Here is a 20,022-nt window from a genome sequence, read left to right as displayed (position 1 = left end):
CAAGTATCCACCACCTTCCACCCAACTCCCCCCCCTAAATTCCAAGGAGACCCCAAGCACTCGCATCTACATAACTAACAGTGAGTAAACATTCTCCACATGACAGGCTGCAGCAGGATCTTCACAAGCATGACCTGACTCCCCACCCCTCTATCATCCCCCTTCCTTGTGGTGAAGGGCTTGGGGAAGACATAGAGAAGGCGTCTAACTTGCCTAAGGTCACGTCAATAAAAGGTGATAGGTCAGAGTTTACACTTGGGCCATGCAATTCTATAGTCAGTGCTTCCACCCCAAAAAAAGGTTAATTTATTTTACGTATGAATACAGTGTCGCTGTCTTCAGACACACCAGAAGAGGACATCGGATCCACATTACAGATGGTTGTGAGCCACCATGTGGTTGCTGGGAATTGAACTCAGGACCTCTGGAAGAGCAGTCAGTGCTCTTAACAACTGAGCCATCTCCCCAGCCCCAGAGTCGATACTTTTTGTGGATACTTTGCACTGCTTTGGGGGAATGGGGGGTGAGGTCTTAGCTGCATAGGAGAAAACAAAAACTGTACTTTTAATCACAGAACCACCTCGCCCTGCCTTTTTAAGGGTCCTGTGCAAACCTACCTTGAAATTCTACAGGCAAAGAAAGGAGACTGGTGCTCACCTAACAAGTCCAAGGCAGCTGTCAGGCAGCTGTGCAGAAGCCCGGGAAGACGGGAAGAGGAGAACGGTGTCTGGCGGGGGTTACGCTTGCCTCTGCCTCCAACTAGAATTTTTTTTTAAAGAAATGAGAAGCCTGGCAGATGAAAGAATCTCATGCTAAATCCCACAGGGAGTGTTAAATAAACATGATCAGCCCCACAAACCTCTGACAAAGGCAGGCTGTTAAAACTGAAACATTGTACCACATCCTACCTTCCCTTACCGACAAACACAAACACAAATTCACGAGCACACGAGCCCTATTAGCAGTGGCCTATTTAAACCTTAAATTTTTAATTTTGTTTATTCGCTTTTGTAGAAAGCACTCAGCAAACACTCGGCCTCGCTTTTACTTAGGTTGCTGTGTCTAATGGCAGGCGTCAACAAGACTTGGCAGCTCTCACGAGGCAGCCTCAGACCGACTATGGAATCGAGACTTAGAAGACGATCCAACCAAGCGCGGGTCACCGGGACTGGATGCAGGCTGGGTCTGCCCTCCAGGTTTGCCATGCTCCTGGCTTTTCTGAATCTACGTTTTTCAACTTACATCCATTTACCAAGCTCCCTTGCTGTGCCAGCCACCGAGAAGCCCGGAACCTAACAGGGAAAAACAGCTTACCATCTCACTGGAAAAGCAGAAATCAATTAAATCTGATGCTAAGAAGGGAGTGGTTTACCAAGGGGCAACGTGACGGCGCACAGATTGATAGGGGCTGTCTATTCAGGCGACTGCTAAATGAAATTACCAGGGAGGAGTAACTAAAAACTAACAGACACTTCTCACAGTCAGGGGGCTGAGAAGTCCAGGGTCACCGAACCTGTCTATGAAGTCTGTGAAGCTGCTCACTGCTTCTTAGATGGTATCTTGCGCTTCCTTTATAAGAGCAGACATCTCAGATTATCAAGGAAGCCCCAGGGTGTGATATCATAGGATTGGAGAATAGGTTTCAACATAGGAATTGGTGGGGTGGGAGGAGCCCCAAACACTGGGACAAGGTAGAAGTAAGTATTATTAAGCACGACCTCAGACTCTGTGAAGTGAGATCTAAGACCGTTCCTCGTGCGTCTGGGCAGGCTTATGGTGGAAATGACAGGATATGACTTTGAGGCTAGGATAGAAGAGACCATGCAGTTTCTTGCTTACGACTGGAATTCTGGTTCTTGGAGCTCTAACTGCCCGGGGAGTAGCGTCAACACCCTGAAGTCGCCTGCTGTGAAGACATTTTGGCTACACCTAGGAGCTGAGCGTCACCTCAAGTCACGCGGGTGCAGACAACACCTGGAAATGCCCCTGGGGTCCTCCTCCCCAGCGAGACTCTAGACCAGAGGAGAGAGGTATCACCAGACTGTGCCCATCTGGACTCCTGGCCCACCAAATCCGCAAAGGAAAACGGTGGCCGTTTGACCACTGCTTCCGTCACACGGAGGTCAAGTCACCCGAACACAGTACTGCACGTGACCAAGAAGCACAGCGGGCAGTCTCCTGCAATGTGACACTGGGCCTGCAATCGAAGGGAACAGAGCGTCAGGCTGTGGACGCAAACCAGCTGCAGGCAGAGAGACCGGGCACACGGAGACTATGTAGTCAGACCAAAAGAGGTCGAGCTGCTCAGATGTCTGAAGGTCTCGGAGGGTTCGACTGTTTTCTGTGTGTGTCTTTACATAGTTCTTATTTTTGTCCTTTGACTTTAAACGTGTGCTGTCACTGTTTATTTGCGTGTGGATGGGTGTTTGGCCTGCACGTATGACTGCCCAGGAGGCCAGAGGAGAGTGCTGAATCCCCCGGGACTGGAGTTCTATGTGCTGGGAATCAAACTTGGGTCCTCTGTAAGCAACGGGTTCTCCACTTTTCTTAAAAACAAAACAAAACGAAACTGAAGTAAATCCCACTAGATAATAGTCGCCATTATAGACTAAGTTGAATACCCACCCCACCACCACCAAGTCACATGTCAAAGTCATTGCCAGCACTTCACAATGTATTTGGGAACAGTCAATACAAGTATAATTGATTAAATTGAGGTCGCCGAGGGTGGACACTACTCCACTATGAGAAGGAGAATCTTGACACACACAGGGAGAATGTCACAGGACAATGACGCTAGAGATGGGGGAAGGGTCTCTAACCCACTGACTGCCAGACTGTTCACACCAGGAGCAGGAGAGAGGCCTGGAGCAGACTGCCCTCGGTCCTTAGGGGAATCTGGCCTACCCACACCCCTACCTCCATCTTCCCGCCTGTTAAACTGGAAAGACAACAGATTTCTGCTGCTCCTGCCACACAGCTAGTGGCACTCTATTACAGCTGTCCTTGGGGACTCCTGCAATCAACACTTAAGACTATTTTTAAGTGGCCAACTCATAGATTTTGGTAGCTTCACAATATAGTACATCTCTCCAACGGTAAAACATTTTCAAATCCCTCCAAAGAACTTCCATTTCTCTCCTCTGTTCCCTGACCTGCTCCCTGTCTCTCTCCCCTGCACACTGATCTGCTCCCTGCCTCTCTCCCCTGCACACTGACCTGCTCCCTGTCTCTCTCCCCTGCACACTGACCTGCTCCCTGCCTCTCTCCCCTGCACACTGACCTGCTCCCTGTCTCTCTCCCCTGCACACTGACCTGCTCCCTGTCTCTCTCCCCTGCACACTGATCTGCTCCCTGCCTCTCTCCCCTGCACACTGACCTGCTCCCTGCCTCTCTCCCCTGCACACTGACCTGCTCCCTGTCTCTCTCCCCTGCACACTGACCTGCTCCCTGTCTCTCTCCCCTGCACACTGACCTGCTCCCTGTCTCTCTCCCCTGCACACTGACCTGCTCCCTGTCTCTCTCCCCTGCACACTGACCTGCTCCCTGTCTCTCTCCCCTGCACACTGACCTGCTCCCTGTCTCTCTCCCCTGCACACTGACATGCTCCCTGTCTCTCTCCCCTGCACACTGACCTGCTCCCTGTCTCTCTCCCCTGCACACTGATCAGCTCCCTGTCTCTCTCCCCTGCACACCGACCTGTTCCCTGTCTCTCTCCCCTGCACACCGACCTGTTCCCTGTCTCTCGCCCCTGCACACTGACCTGCTCCCCGTCTCTCTCCCCTGCACACTCATCAGCTCCCTGTCTCCCTCCCCTGCACACTGACCTGCTCCCTGTCTCTCTCCCCTGCACATTGACCTGCTCCCTGTCTCTCTCCCCTGCACACTCATCAGCTCCCTGTCTCTCTCCCCTGCACACTGATCGGCTCCCTGTCTCTCTCCCCTGCACACTGACCTGCTCCCTGTCTCTCTCCCCTGCACACTGACCTGCTCCCTGCCTCTCTCCCCTGCACATTGACCTGCTCCCTGTCTCTCTCCCCTGCACACTGATCAGCTCCCTGTCTCTATGGGTTTACCTCATAGAATGAGTCATAACACACGCAGCCCTTTGCATGGCTGCTATAATTTAATATAACTTTATCTAAGCACACTCATGTTGTCACATGTACCATTACTGTCTCCTTTTTATTGCATTGTACGAGAATGTCAGGATTTGTTTATATGGACTCACCACTGATGGACATCTGGGATTTTTTTCCCTTCCTTTTGCCATATTTGGAATAATGCTGACACTGAACACACATGTATACATCTCATTTGAACACTGGCTTTTCAGTTCTCTTGGGCGTACACATATGGAGTGCAGGCTCTCACAGTAACTATATGTCTGTCTGTTCAGAAGCCTGTCTAAACAGGTCTGTCTAAACAGAGCGACGGTGCCTTTCCCATCCCCACCAGCATAGCCGTGCTTGTGTGAGGTCTCAGGAGCCAGCTTTCAAGAAGGAACATGTGGAGGGTTTTACATGGATGGGTCTGACAAGCCTCTGAAGACATTCAATGGGTGTGCTGGGTAAGACACTTACTCTGGTTTAGAAATGGGGTCGGCAAAACAACAACAACAACATCTCTCAAAAGAAAATAAAAAGGAGGTTGGTGGGTATTGCTTGGCCTAAACATTTAGGAGCTCCAAAACGGAGCATCAGAGTAGAGGGAAACGGTCTGTGAAGAGAGGTTTGGCAAACAACCTCACAAAACTTCAAACCAGTGATGAGAGTCACAAAACTACTAAAAACCAGACGATCTGAAAAAACCAGACGATCTGAAAAGGGTCTCAATTGATAACTGAAAGATAAGTGCCACCTCCTTTCCCTCCTCTTTCTTCCCTGTCCCTTTCAGAAGGAAGTCAGTGGTGCCGGAATGGGTAGCTGCGTTAGCTCTCACGCTGCTGCTGTGTGAGAGGGTGAGCTACTTTATGTATCAGAACTGGTGAAGAAACGAGTCTCAGTGAAGCTGCCAATCCTACCCACCTTCAAACTGTCTTTTCCTAGAGAACTGGCGTGCACAGAATCCTGCCATGTCCTTAGCGAGTTCTGTTGTTTCTTCCTGAAACTGGGAGGAGACAGCTGGACCCCACTTCCAAGGATCACCGAGAAATCAGCAGAGATTAGCACAGGTGAGTATTATCGCCCCTCTGCACGCCCTCCCCACTGTAACAGCGTCCAATCAAAAGACGGGACTCCTGAGACCAAATCTATAACAAGATCCTCTGTCCTAGCACAAAATTACAGTTCAGAGGTCTTCTTCCTTAGAGGACACAGTTTCAGAAATTATGAAACTCGCTTTACATATCAATCAAGAGTAAACTAATCCTTTAGATTTATAATATGAGGGACTGAATTGCAACTTAGTAATCATGGGTTCTGGGATTAAACAAGCAATGCTTTGAGAAGACAGCAGGAATCAGCCTTAGTATAGGCAGGGGGCCACATGGGGACTCCTCTCAGGAAAGAACCAGACTCATCCTGAGCCACCTTGTACTTCCCTAGCACAGTGTCCATGCCTAACCAGGAAGAGTTAAACAGCATCTTAGTAAATCACCTCACTTGAACATCACACATACATTCATGTTCTCCAAAAGATCTCATCGATGGGCAGAAGAGGCGTCCACTGATAACTTTAAGAGTTTAAGATAACTCTACGTTGGGCGAAACTCTTAGTACAATACTAAGACCCAAAGAAACACCTTCTTTCTCTGCATATATTACCACACCGAAAACATAATAATAAAATTGTTGTATTGGGTACATTTAGTAACAGCTATCCCCAAATAGTAGGGATTAACATCTCCTAATCTTACCTCTACAACACAAACTTAATACAAAGACTTAATACATACACACATACACACACACACACACACACACACACACACACACATACACAAACACACGGTCTGAACCACCCAAGACCATCATAAATCTGTGACAAGAAATGTACAAAGCTACTGGGGGGTGGGGGAGTTCGGACACAAGCAGTACACATAAGGTGACCAAGTCTCAAAAGTGAAAGACACTGGTCCCCAAACCTAATTAATTACTATGAGATAGCGATTTCTTACCAGAGCCCTCGGAGAAGCCGCTCCATTAGAGTCCTTTTTCCTCTGGCAAGGGAGGTATAGAACTCTGGGCATGGAGACTGATAGTCACATAAAGCATGGATGGGTACATGTTTAAAAAGTCTCCCCCACACTACATAAAGAAAAGGCCTTTCAACCAATGCCCCTGCTTCGGAGAGCAGCTTGATGCTAGCACCCGGAGACTGTCAGCATAGTAACTAATGCTCATTAGTACTTAATGGACTACAGCCGCAAACATTAAGTTATTCATTAATTTTCACCACATGTCCCTGAAGGAAGTGGGAGCATCCCTCTTTGACAGGGAGAGACAAAGCCAGTGTTGCACACGGGCAGCAGGCTGCTTCCGGCTGCGGCCGACCGTAAACACGGGCTTAGCAACATCAAACACTGAACACCTTGTGAACAGAGGAGGATGCAGGAGCACATTTTGAGGCATGACCCATGCTGCCCTTACCCCGAAGAGCAGTAACTGAGAGCCTTCTGTATTCCAGAAGGCAGACGTAGACTTGAAGTCACTGAAATGTGCTAACAACGGGAATAGCAGAAAGGAGGGGAGAAAAGGCTAATTGTTGAGGGTTTATGTCAGACTCGATGGTGCCTCTTGGGCATTAACTCAATGAACTTAGGAAGTGGGAACTAATTGTTCCTTCCTAGGAGGAACCCCAAGGTACCATACCTTGCCCATCAGAACATGATTCAGACCCAGTTTGGTTTCCAAAGGATGTGTGTACTTGACCTTGACATCATCCAGGTAAAATAGGATTCATTTTTCTTAGTTGACCCAGTACTATTCAGGCAAAATGGAAGTTAATTCACAAAAGAACCAAATGTCCCTCAAAGCTCTGGCCCTAATAGCCTTTGGTCAGAGAGCCAAACCCTTCCTCCCTGTCCCCTGCCTTCCTTGACGTTCTGATGCAATGCAAGGGCAAGCAACCCGGTCCACTGGGCCCAACATCATGTACTGTCTGTTATCCATCTTTAATAGCTTCATTTACCCTACTCCCTGAGTCCAACTTCCTACTGAAACATTTAACAGCTTCTCTGTGGATGAATCGTGTGAGTAGCATTTATTTACTCTTTCTGAAAGCCGTGTATTTGGGAGCAGAAAAAGAGAATGTTAGAGTTTTGTATTTTGTAACTTAAAATATGTAACTTCTCTCAAAAAAAAAAAAATGCTGTGCCTTGTCACATCTTCCTGAAACAGATAAGTATCGAGAGAAAATTCATACGGCCAAAGTTTTTTAAGCTGAGGAAAAAGAACGCGGTTAAGAGTGAAAACACTTCATAGCTAAGTGTCTCTAAAGAACTTTCCAGAACCCCATCACTCATTCATCCCGAAACAACTCACTCCTGTTATTTATCAACATAAGCTTCAAGGACCACTCTCACACACAGGTGAGACCGAAAGACTTCCAGGTTCCTAGCGAAGCCGTGGGTAGCACTTACAAACAGCTCAGGAGAGCCCTGTGGGCTCTAAAGTGTGAGGGAAGCAGGAAGAGCTCAAGAGCAGCGCATCTGTCTGGCAAGCATGAGGTTCTAGGTTCGATCCTTAGCCGAGGATGGTGGCGCACACACAGGTGGTTGTTAAGGAACAATTAGTTCCTACTTCCTAAGTTCACTGAGTTCATGCCCATGAGGCACCATCGAGTCTGACATAAACTCTCACAATGAGCCTTTTCTCTTCTCCTCTCCCTTCTGCTATCACCATTGTTCTCACAATGAACATATTTCATGTCCCTGTACTCTGAATGCAGAAGCAGATGGATCTCTGTGCGTTCAAAACCAGCCTGGTCTACATAGCAAGTTCCAGGCCAGGTAAGGCTACTTAGTGAGATCCTGTCTGAAAAATGATGTTGATGCTGGTGGTGATGCTGATGCTGGTGGTGATGGTGATGCTGATGCTGGTGGTGATGGTGATGCTGATAGTGATGGTGATGCTGATAGTGATGGTGATGGTGATGATGACACGAATGGTAATGATGAAGTCTGATGATTACCAAGTGCCTCTGATGTCCCAAGAAGACATGCCATTGTGCAGTTTACCCCAGCCTGCTTTAATTCTTCTCCTTTCTACCTTTACCCTTGTCCCTCACCTGCTCTGCTCTATGAAACAGAAGGCATTCTTTGTAAGGCACAAGTCAGGTCTTATGGCTTCTGTGACGGAAACCCTCAAGGGACTCTCATCTCCCTCACAACCCAAACTGGAACAACACCTTTCTGTTCTCTCCCATCTCCAGCTACCAGGATGTCTCTCTCAGCAAGCCTGTGCTCCAAAAGCTTCCCCACCCAGGATCACTCTGCCACTTTGCTGGGATCCTTGCTCCATAGTCAAGGGATTCATGGGTGACCTGCCCTGCCTCTTACCAAGAACAGTGGTCTTTCTCTCTGTCTCTCTCCCTCTCCTCCCCCACCCCTTCCTGACTTGACTCTCTTCTGGCATTGATCATGATCTAACATATTTACTACTCATTCATTTGTTAGCCCCATTAAAACACAAACTGCATGAAGGCAGGATTTTATTACTGACCAGCTTTCCTCGTAAGTGTAGGTCATTTGGCCCACGGGAGTTCCGAAGCACAGCTGTCCCTCAGCATCCTTACGGGACTGGTTCCAGGGCTCCCAAGAACACCAAGTCCTTAGATGCTTAAGTCTCTTCCATAAAATGGTGCCTTGCTTGCACAGGACCTAAGCGTATCCCGTTATATGCTTTAGAGCCTCTCTAGATTATGTATTGTTCCCGGAAAAGGTAAATGGTATGGAAATACCCATTACATTACGCTGTCTAGGAAATGATATAACACGTGGTCTGTAAATGGTCAGTAGCTATGTGTGTTCTGAGACAGGGCCTTACTCTGTAGTCCTGGATAGCCTGGAGCTCAATATTTAGACCATGCTGGCCTCAGAGTAATAGAGTCCACTGACCTCTGCCTTCCCAGAGCTGGCATTAAAGGTACCTGCCACACACCCTGCTTCAAACTCTTTCAAAATATTTTGATCCATTAATAGAACCCATGAATTCAAAACTCTGTGTGTGTGTGTTCACTAGATGGAAGAATAAACATAACATAAATAAATACGAATATAAAGAATATTTGACTGTAGTAATCTAGAGGTGAGAAACTCCAGGTCTTCATGGACACAGCCTGCCTCTCCTACAGAATGAAACACAAGCTTACCCAGTAGTGAAGAGAACAGAGAACATCCTCTAAGAAGAGAAAGGATATTCTGTGCCGTCAACTGACACCATAATCATTCGTGTGTGTGTGTGTGTGTGTGTGTGTGTGTGTGTATCACAACCAAAGCCATAAACCCCACACTCAGGAGGGCTGCAGGGAGCTGTAGTCCAGCTTGAGCTGAAGAGTAAGACCTTGTTTCAGAAATCCAAGAAGTCCCTGTCAAGAGAGATGGAGAAGGAAGAATTCACAAAGACCAAGTAAGTAAAGCAGGAGACAGGAGTGTGAGGTATGATCCTGCGCGCTCGCCATTCTGAGGACAAATCTGGGAGTACAGTCGTACAGAGGGACACGGTGCTCCATTTCTCTGTGTAGCTTTCCTCTCACTTTAAAATTGTTTCCAAAAAAAAAAAGAGGAGGCTAGAAAATTTGAGTCACACATGAAATATTCTGAATGAAATGCAAAGGAAACAGGGGAACAAACTATTGCTTCCAAATGTTTCTGTTCACCTTGCTCCCTGGCCCCCCTGCCTCCAAGAAAGACTTCGGGGCGTATATCATGTTGGCTTAGAGTCGGTCCAAATATGGTCATTTTTTTCTTTCAGTGTAAATGCAAACAAACCCCCTGGATTACAGTGGAAACGCAGCACGTAGCAGAACATTCATCTGTATAAACTCGGTTGTAAATGACATCTCTCTTCTCCCCACAGAGTCCAAGCCTGAGCTCCACGAATTGCTCTAACTCAAAACATACTTTTTACATAAAATTAATGGTGGTGTTGGAAATAGAAAAAGTAAATCTTTGGACTGGTCTGGTGTTGTGAGCCACAGAGAATGATTAAATATAAAACGGGGCGGGGTGGGGGGGAAGCAATTGCACTAGGTTATAAAAGAACAGATTGACATAGATTTTTTTTTTAGAAACTGGAAGTTGCAGGCAACATGCCTAGAATTTAGATGCCAACATTAAGGACTGAACACTCGCCCAAGCCTCTACAGCTCCCCTGGCAGGTCAAATCTCATTACAACAAACACCACGGCTCTAAGAATCCCTGTGTAATGTAGAGCAGGCCCGGATACCGATCCCTTAACTCAGGCTGTTATGTGTTGCCTAACAGTGTTCCCTGATCCGAACACAAAAGCACAAATGCACAAAAGAGACATCCCCAGTGATTACTCACTTGAACTGAGACTCAGAAAAAGCCCCCCATCTTCCATCCGGTGGAAGAGACCACTTAAATTTTTCAGGGGAAAAAAAATTAACTTGCAAGCAGCCATGGAAAGGCATATATACACAGAGACTAGCCAAACCTTCGAAGGACAGTGAACGTAGGCACGTGATGACCACTATGCCAGCAGGACAGTCCAGAGATTTAATACAGTAAGGTTCCACAGCCTACCTCCACCCCCAGGACTGTTGAATGCTGCTTGTTTTAATTTGAATTCTCTTTCTCCTTGAGTACTAAAATTAGTAAGTTCTGAACTGAAAGATCGTGGAATTCCAGCAACTGCTGGAAGATGGTTAGATTTGTTAACACATGCACACATTCCCAAAGGGAAAGTACCATCCCTCTATCAGGCAAAAGAGTTGTATGAACTCCAGAACTCCACACATCCCAGCATTCCACACTGCATCCCTGGGACTGCCCACCTCCAGCGGCCAACAACCCTAGATCCTAAAAACAAGGCCCCAGGCAACATCCATATCTGATACCTCCTATTTGAGAATGGCTTCAGAGACCACACGTTGGCTGGTATTACCTGGAAGTTACTTTAACATTTCTCTGCATGACATTTCTCACGTGCACCAGTGGCAAAGGCACGGTCCATCCTTTGCTTTGGAAATGATGATGTTTTGAATGTCTCTTAGCGATAAAAAAGTGACAATGTTGTTTTCGAATGGGTTCGAAATTAACCATCATAACTATTTACAGTTTAGCACAAATAAGTAAATAATAGTAACGCTAAATAACCACAAACATGTCTCTTAAAAGAAGCATTGAGCATAAACTGGCAAAAGGATATTATTGCTTCTTAACAATTTCAAAACCTCCCAGTTGTAATCTATACTGTATAACCAGAAGCCTCCAGTTTTGGAGGGGTTATTTGTGGGCACAAAACCAGGGACATGGACAAACCACACCACTTTTCCGTATCCCAGGCCCTCCCCATATCACATGAAGAACACTGCAGGCGCTTCATGGGACCACCTGGAGAGCTGTCCAAATTGTCGTGTGCAAGCTTTTGCCCACCACATCTGAGGTGGTACACGAGAAAAATCAACAGACTGTCCCCAGCCTTCTGTTATCTTGACGCACTGGCCTAAATTAACAATCTGCACACATCTTCATCCACACCCCGGTGTGTCAGCCAGAAGAATTTTCTACCCAGAGCGCATCCCGTTATTATCAATGTAAGTTGATGCTAAGTCTCACAAGTCATTAATAAAATGTGGTGATTTCTCAAAAGGTTTATCTTCTAAAAGGTACTTAATAGAAAAGAATTAACTCTAAGCCACCATCTAAGTGATAAAGCTTTATCAAAATAATTATCAAGTTGAAAGAAAATCCCCAGAGCAGTAAAAAATATCCAAGATTCAAAAACTATCACCGAAGGGAAAACATCTGGTCTTATAAAAAAAGGTATAGCCTGTGAATGAATGAATGAATGAATGAATGAATGAATGAATGGACAAACGAACATCAAGTGAATGATGATGGGCTGCCAAGCACAAGTTTGTGCTCTTCTAAAACAAAAACAATAGTGTGCGTGCACACAAGGTGTGTGTGCATGTGTGCGTGCATTTGTGTGTATTTCTGAGATAAGTTCTCATGGTGAACCTGAGCTCATGATTTGGCTAGAATGGCTGGTCACTAAACTCCAGGGACTCCCCTGTCTCCAGTTCTTGGTGCTGGGGTGGCAGGGACGTGCTGCCTTACTGGGCCTTTCGTGTGAGTGGCAGGAGCTTAACCCACATCCTCTCGCTTGCTGGGCAAGCATTTTATTGGTGGAGCCACCTTCACAGCCCTACAAAATCACCCTATTTTCAAAATCACACTCCCCGCTATATTTAAGAGTGAAGGTCTGTCACCGTGGGCTCTGTAGAAGCACTCAGTTATCTGGCCCTAACACCACCCGAGTCTGCCATCTGTACTAACTGCATGCGACATGACTGCAGTGGCTCCTGCCCTCAGTGAGTTGCAGCCAAGGTTAGCGAGAAAAACAACAGCCACTTCAGAGCAGCTATGAAACAGCGTAAGAGCTACAGCAGGGCACCGCCAGGGTAGACCGTGAGGGTTCTCAAAGGGACTGAAGGAGAAGAAAGCTGAAGACAAAAAACGAGACCCTCGGGCTGGAGAGATGGCTCAGTGGTTGAGAGCACTGGCTACTCTTCCAGAGGTGCTGAGTTCAAATCCCAGCGCCCACATGGTGGCTCATCGCTGTCTGTAACTCCAGTTCCAGAGGATCTGACACTCTCACGCAGTCATAGATGCAGAAAAACACCAGTGCACATGTAATAAAAAATAAATTATTAAAAAAAAAAACGAGACCCTCAAGAAAAGCCGGGTAGCTATTAGAGGCCACTGGAACACGTGGGGAAATATGGCCAGGGTGCAGCAAATCCCTAAGGGTCCTTCGCCTGGCACAGCCTTCAGCGTTCACTTCTGCCCCATCCCCAGGCTTACACACCACTTTCTTCTGTGTATATATATATGTGTCTTTCCTCCCCTCACCATGGGCCCCCAAAGTAGAAGATGCAACCCCAACCGTCTCATAGCCCCAGACAAACTCATTCTGTAAACATCACTAAAGTGAATGTTTGACCGGGGAAGGGATGTCTCAATGCCGGGTACTGACACAGGCCGGGCCACATGAAAAGCAGTGTTCATAGAGCACTGACTGCTGTGTGTACTGTGCTGCCCACAGGAGGGAGTGCCTCTGTCCGAACAAACGAGGCCCACTTAGCTGACAGTTCTCTGAGAAGGCATTTGAAGGGCTCTCCTCAGGTGGTCACTTGCTATTGGGGAAAATGACACCATTCGCCCTTGAGATTTGAGGCCTGGTGGCTTTTTGTCGTTTGTTTTTTTCAGTGGGGATAAATATCTCAACACGTTGCCTAGGCTGGCCTTCTGCCTCAGCTTCCCAAATGCTGGGACGAGAGGTGTGTACCACCACACCACGCCTTGTCCAAGGCCTTTTAAGAGCCACCAGGCCTGTTTTGGCACCCAGTACAAACAGGAAACAAGAGCTCCCTGGGCCACACTGAGGAAAGGACTGAGATACCCCTGGGCTTCCAGAGCTCTCTTCTGCTCACGGGCAGAGAAGCTGCCATCTGGAAGGCACACAGATGAGAGGCATTACCACGATTCTGCTGGAAGATTTCTGGTTGGCAGAGAACACAAGATGCCAGAACTTGGAAAGGAAAGAAAAATCATGTAACTATGATTACCTTGTTTCACCTTGTCCCTCAGCCAATCCAAGCTGTAGATATTTAACCATTAGCGAAACCTTGCGAAGACTCTGCTGAATCATCTCTCACTGGCAAATCATCACCAGGCCTGTGAATCCCCCACATTCTAATGCCGTAGTGGCTCTATTCTCCATAGCAGGCAAAGCACATGCTGTCCCATGACCTTGATGCTCAGAAAAGAAACGCAAAAACAAAAACAAAAGAACAAAACACAGCCCCTCCCAACCTCACTTGCATCCCGACACTTCCAAAGCACGGGACATGACGTGAGCATATTCTACCCAGATCCTGAGTTGGAACCAGAACGTGCTGGACACACCATAGACACCGGCCCTTATCAGTCCACCTGCCGGGGCTCTCACAGTTAGTCTCACTCTCTGGCGCCTCCTTCTGACTGCACAAGCCCCTCAGGGGAGCATTCCTGGGGTACCTGGGCCTGCTCCAGGGCCAGCACGAAGGAATCCGCCACTTCAATCCGATCCAGCTGCAGTGCAGAGGGACGGAAGCCAGGCCCCGGAAGGGCTTTTTTGCTGTTACTGAGAACTCAGGCTACAGAATCTGATAAAAATTATCTTCAGACCAGTGTCACAAAAAGCCCTTTTCCCCCCGAAGGGACCCAGCAATTTGAAAGTGCCTTGCAAAGCAAGCTGTGCTTCCTTTCTTCAGAGCCTTCCCTGAGGCAGACCAGTGTCAGCAGGAGTCAAAGGGAGGAACTCGGTCTCCGGGGATGTCATGAGAGAGGGTTTTAGAAACCAGGCCTCACGCCACCTTTCAGGTTTTTGTTCTTTCTGGTTCGTCAAGCTCACCCAGCATTGTCCACCCCACCTTCTGTGAGTGTGTATGGGCACAGAGAAGGAAGCCCGTGTCCCTTCAGTACAGCACTAACTATGGGCTCCTACTGATCACATGACTAACCCTCATCAATGGCCCCATGAACCACACAGTGCCTCCACTCACCACACGGCCTTCATGATCACAGTCTCTCTATCATGTGTCCCAGCTAGTAGCAAGCCCCCACTGATCACATACCGCCCCATTAATCGTGTACCCTCTCTAATCAGGTGACTCCACGAATCGCACCCCCACTATCAGATGGCTCCATTAATCATGCGGCCCCACTAATCGCATAGCTCCCCTCACTAATGGCCACCTAGAGACCAGGTCCCTTTCAAATGAGAAAAATCTCCCCAAAATACAAGCAGCAGCCTCCAACGCTTCTGATCAAGTCTGTCAGCCTTTGCCTGTCAGAAGGGCCTCCCTTTACTACCCTCAGTTTATCTTCCATTTCTGGAACAGCCAGCCCAAGGCCCCTCGCCATCGCATTCTCAAATCCCAGGTGCATAGAGAATATTCTTCCCTCCTCAAAACGTAAAAGGCCTCAGCATCTGCATACAATGCCAGATTTTAGAACAAAATATGTCTTCAATCAAGAGCGAAAGAAAGCTGCATCGTCTGCAAGCCGGATCTCTGCCTCTGGAAGCCCAGGAATGGGATCCTTCACTTCAGTGGCTTCACACCCTGGGACTTTAAAAAAGATCACCGTATATACTGTCACCCCAAATTAGTAGCCATCAAAGTCAGAAGGGTCGCTATTCAGAATTCTGCAGGGATGGCGGGTATAAACCACACTGTCATTGAAAACCAAATCTCCCAGAGTACTCTAAGGCCCTGTACGGGTATAGAATATACATTTATCAATGGCTCCGCCCACTTAAAACCAAACGCTTAGTTCCCAATGAATCACCAGAAATATGTAACAGTGATCTGATCCATAAGGAAAGGTCCTGGAAACTATAAAAGAATCCTCTACGGGTTAACGTAGGGAGGCAGGGGAATTGATGGAGTGAGAGGAAGAAGGGCATAAGTCTCTGGGGAAGGGAAACAGGTCAGTTTCTGGGCAAGGACAATCTGACACAAGTGATGCATGGACCACAGGAGAAATTTGGGCTGCAGGAAGCAGTTGCAGTGAGGAAGCTGGAGGCTGGATGAGGGGTGACATCAGTAAAGAAGGACTAATAGGCCCAAGTCATATCTGGGAGTGAGTGAGGTTACCAAGATCCTGGGTCAGCTAGAAGCTTGGAGCCTGGGTGTAAGGAAGCAGAGAAGATTCCTTATAGAATCCTAAACTGCCCGAGGGTGGCCTTGTAATCTTGTTCACACAGCCTCAAAACTCCCTGGATCGTGGTAAAATGAAATGTAAGTGATAAAAATTACCCGGCCACGGTTTTCCACATCCATAAATCACCACCCCGCTCAGCAAGCTGAACAAGACACATCCACCTAAACAACTCTGTAACTCTCGGTGTGTGCAGTGACCTGTTCAGGACGCCGCCCAGTAACCCTGCCAGGGAGGAAGTTGCTATGGGTTCTGAGGGATGCTGAGGGCTGACGTCCGCCTTCCTCTGTAGATGGAGCACCAGAATCCTGGGTGCTTTTCCGAACTGAAGATCTTAAAGTCACATCTGGTCCCCACATTTTCTCATCGTGGTGAGGAACAATTCTGTTTCTCAAACAGAATTCACAATGACTGACAGCCATCCTTCCAGAGAAATCTGATAAAGGAACCACGATGGTTACAATGGCCACATCACCCTGAACCGGTAACTCCAAAATCATACAACGTTATACGAAGAAATACATCCTAAGTAGACAAAGAAACAGTCTAGACTCTCCTACGTACAAAAGCAAGGATTCCCGGGCGCTTATAAAATGGTCAGGGCTGGCGGCAGAGCCCGCCAGGTAAAGATACTTGCTTCAGAAGCCTAACAACCTGGCTTCCATCCCTGGGACCACAGTGGAAGGAAAGATCTGGCTGTTGGAAGCTATGATCTGATCCGCCCGCCCGAGTGCCAACGTGTAGACGCTCACACAAACACACTCAACAATTTGTTAATTAAAACAAAACGAACATCACAGTAGAAACTAACGACAACTTTCATTTCAGATACTGTCAAGCGACATGCACAAAAGCGTACCTTTCTCCTTTTGTTACCTACAATAAATTCTACTCATTAAATGGATGGTTTAACCCGTGCAGTTTGTAAATGTTTGCCACAGAAATAAACCCACACACAGAAGGGGTTCCTTGGTAGCTGTCCCAAAGTAAGCACGTAGGACCTCGCCCTTACCTTAGCAGAGACACCCCAGCTCGCTCAGTAGAGGGTTCCAGGATCACCCAAGAATCACGAAAGGGGTCTATGGCTCTAGGAGAAAAGATATTGTGGACACAGGAAAGTGGTGGCAGATAAAATCCGTACGGATGACAGAAACGTGCTGGGGAGAATGGGGTAGGAATAACTGAAGGGTTAAAGGTGAGAGTGGTCGGAGAGACGAGCCATGCCCACCCTTTAGAAAGATCTCTGGGTTTGTTATAAATGGATTAACAGGAGTTAGGACCATCTGCTCCTGAAAAACTGTTCTACCTGTGGAGCAGGAGTGACTCACGCCTTTCCTCACAGCAACACGGGAGGCAGAGGCAGGTGGATCTCTGTGAGTTAAGGTCAACCTAGTCTACGGAATGAGTTCCAGGACAGCCAAGACTACACAGAAGGGAGGGAGGGAGAAGAGGGGAGGGAGGGGAGGGAGGGGAGAGGAGAGGGAGGGGAGGGAGGGGAGAGGAGAGGGAGGGAAGGGAGGGAGGGGAGAGGAGAGGAGAGGAGAGGAGGGGAGGGGAGGGGAGGGGAGGGGAGGGGAGGGGAGAGGAGAGGAGAGGAGAGGAGAGGAGAGGAGAGGAGAGGAGAGGAGAGGAGAGGAGAGGAGAGGAGAGGAGAGGAGAGGAGAGGGAAAGGAGGAGGGAATTGCTTCACAGCCTAGCCTATCAACCTTTCAGGGCCAGGGAGCACAGAACTGCTAGAGGAGAGGAAGGCAAGTGTGGTGGGCATCCCATCACACCAGATCTGCTCCTCTAGCTCTCCTCTGCCATACCTTAGCATCAGTCTACTCTGAAGACGGGAGATGGGGGATAGTAATTCACATGTGACTAACACTAAGCGCGTTCATGTTTTCTTAGTCACTCAAGCGTGCAAAACAATTTATGGAATGCCTTCTGGGAGCCAAGCCTTGCCAGGGCCTACGATAAAAGTCTCTCGTCTAGATCTTCTCCCACACGGACCCGAAAGACCTAAGTGAGTCACCCCTGAGGGGCATTATGACAAGGACCTGTGATGGTGTCATCTACCATGGGACCCCTACGTGAGGCAGTGGGTTGCCGACGATGTATTATTCATCTTGGTACTGTCATTTAAAACTGTTGCAACAGTGGACCTGGCCAGACCACCGAGCCCCATCTCCCCTGGAAGCCTGGAGAAATCACTTTAACAGAGAAAACAATCTGTGGTGACTCGAAGATCAGGTAGAAAATGGGGTTCAGGGAGAGAAAAGGGGCAGGTTCCAAAGCAAAAAGATGGCCACAGAGCCAGCCACACTAAAGAAAGCACAGGGCCTCGAGTGGCACTTTTGACGGAGTGAGTTCCTTATCCATACCCCATGAGCCAAACCGACAAAGGAAAGAAATGCATTAACTCTCCCTTTTAATTTTACAACGAGGTTAGAATTTTGGTATTTAGAATTTTGTTTTTGTGATGTTTCAGACTGGGCCCATGGCTAAGCACACATTCCACATGACCCACATTCCTCAGTATTACTTGTCATACGTGTGTGTGTGTGTGTGTGTGTGTGTTGTGTTGTGTGACAGACAGACAGACAGACAGACAGACAGACAGACAGACAGACAGAGTGAGTATGAGCTGTGTGGCGTGTGGCGGTCAGGCCAACGTTTGGGAGTCAGTTCTCTCCTTCCACCTTTTGGGATCCAGGGATCAAACTCAGTGAGGCCTGCACACAGCCTCTCTAACCTGCTGAGCCATCTTGCCAACCCCATAGGTATATTATTGATGAATTGAAATCTTCCTGGGAAAGTGTTATCAAAAGGATGTGCTGAAAGACTCAACGAATTCATGCGAGTGGTAGAGGCTCGGGAAACTCTGGAAGCAGCTCTTCGGATGACAGCTGTGGCAATGAGGGGTACAGCGAACCTGGCTCCTGAGGTGGGTGTTCTGCTCACACAACCTCCTGACTCTCTACAGTTTCGTTTTGGTCCTCGGGAAGACAGAGATAGTGGAAGTGTCAAGGAAGGCAGAGATCAGCACAGCGTTCTAGGGTTGGAGAACTCGAACAAAGGCACAGTTCCTCAAGTTGCCCCAGGGCGACTACACAGACCCCGTGACGCCTCCCTACCCTATGCATTGCCATATCCCTCAGGCTGGAGAAGAGAATGCAGAAATGAACACAGACATGAAAATATAGAAAAGTCCTTGTAAGGTATTTGGCATTAATCCTATCCAGGGATTAGCTCTACCACTAGAAAGATGGAGGGACACAGTGCCAAGAAAGGGGAGGGAGGAAGGGAGGGAGACATCATAATAGGCAAAACAGAAAGGCCAGAGCCCACAGACTAGTGAGAAGACCCTGATCAGCCCTCACTGACCAAGTTAAGATTAAGTATTGTTACTCACAGTAACATTTAAGTATCAGTTTACAACAGATACTAACAAGCTACCCAGACAAGACATGAGACTTTAGGGTCAGAGACACAGAACAGTTTACTACCACAAAGAGGAAACCCCAGTGTCAGTTCCCCAAGCCCAGCTTCTCAGCAGTGAACGGAGCTCCACAGTTCTTTGTCATAATGAACCCCTCCCCCATGGTACTGACTGAATTAGGTGCCCATTTCCCAATGGTTGTCTGGGTCCTTGTGGGAGAAGACCTATATGATGTGGTTTCATCCAGGATTCTGGCAGGCCTTGGCTCCCAGAAGGCAAGTGCTGGTTCCCCAAACCCACAATGTCACAGCACATTCTCAAGGGCTCACAGGGTAACTGAGGATTCCTGTGCTTAAGGAGCCCAAATGTTGTTACCATCATCAACCTTACAAAGCATCTTATTATACAGACATCCTTCAGATCAAAAGCAACCAATACCCTAACCAACCCCATGCAAAAACACAAGTGACCTAAGAAGAACTGTCTCCCAGCACACGCTTGATCCTCAAGGGAACCGAGACTCCAACATTTAACAGGAGGCAAAATAACTCTCCTGGAAACCAAGAGAATTGAGTGTGGGAATCATTCTCTGTCACCACCAGAGAGAGAGAGAGAGAGAGAGAGAGAGAGAGAGAGAGAGAGATTTTGATTGAGAGATTTTTCAAACTCAGACCCTCTGATGCCAAACCCTACTGTCTTCCA

General features: G+C 47.8%; 1 protein-coding gene across 6 annotated transcripts in view; it reads right to left on the bottom strand.

The window, feature by feature from the left end:
- Window positions 1-20,022, bottom strand: part of Tspan5 (tetraspanin 5) — a 163,599-nt gene that overhangs the window by 121,164 nt on the left and 22,413 nt on the right. For 2 of the 6 annotated variants that reach the window (XM_087627898.1, XM_087627901.1), the window contains exon 1: window positions 6,119-6,487. In XM_087627898.1, coding sequence (XP_087484024.1) covers window positions 6,119-6,190 — 72 coding nt within the window. In that variant the 5' untranslated portion in view covers window positions 6,191-6,487. 6 annotated transcript variants of the gene reach the window in all.

This window comes from Rattus norvegicus, chromosome 2 (assembly GCF_021556685.1).
Source record: "Rattus norvegicus strain SHRSP/BbbUtx chromosome 2, alternate assembly SHRSP_T2T, whole genome shotgun sequence".
Lineage (NCBI taxonomy): Eukaryota > Metazoa > Chordata > Mammalia > Rodentia > Muridae > Rattus > Rattus norvegicus.
The sequence above is the reverse complement of the archived record's forward strand: the minus strand, read 5'-3'. Positions and strand labels throughout refer to the sequence as shown.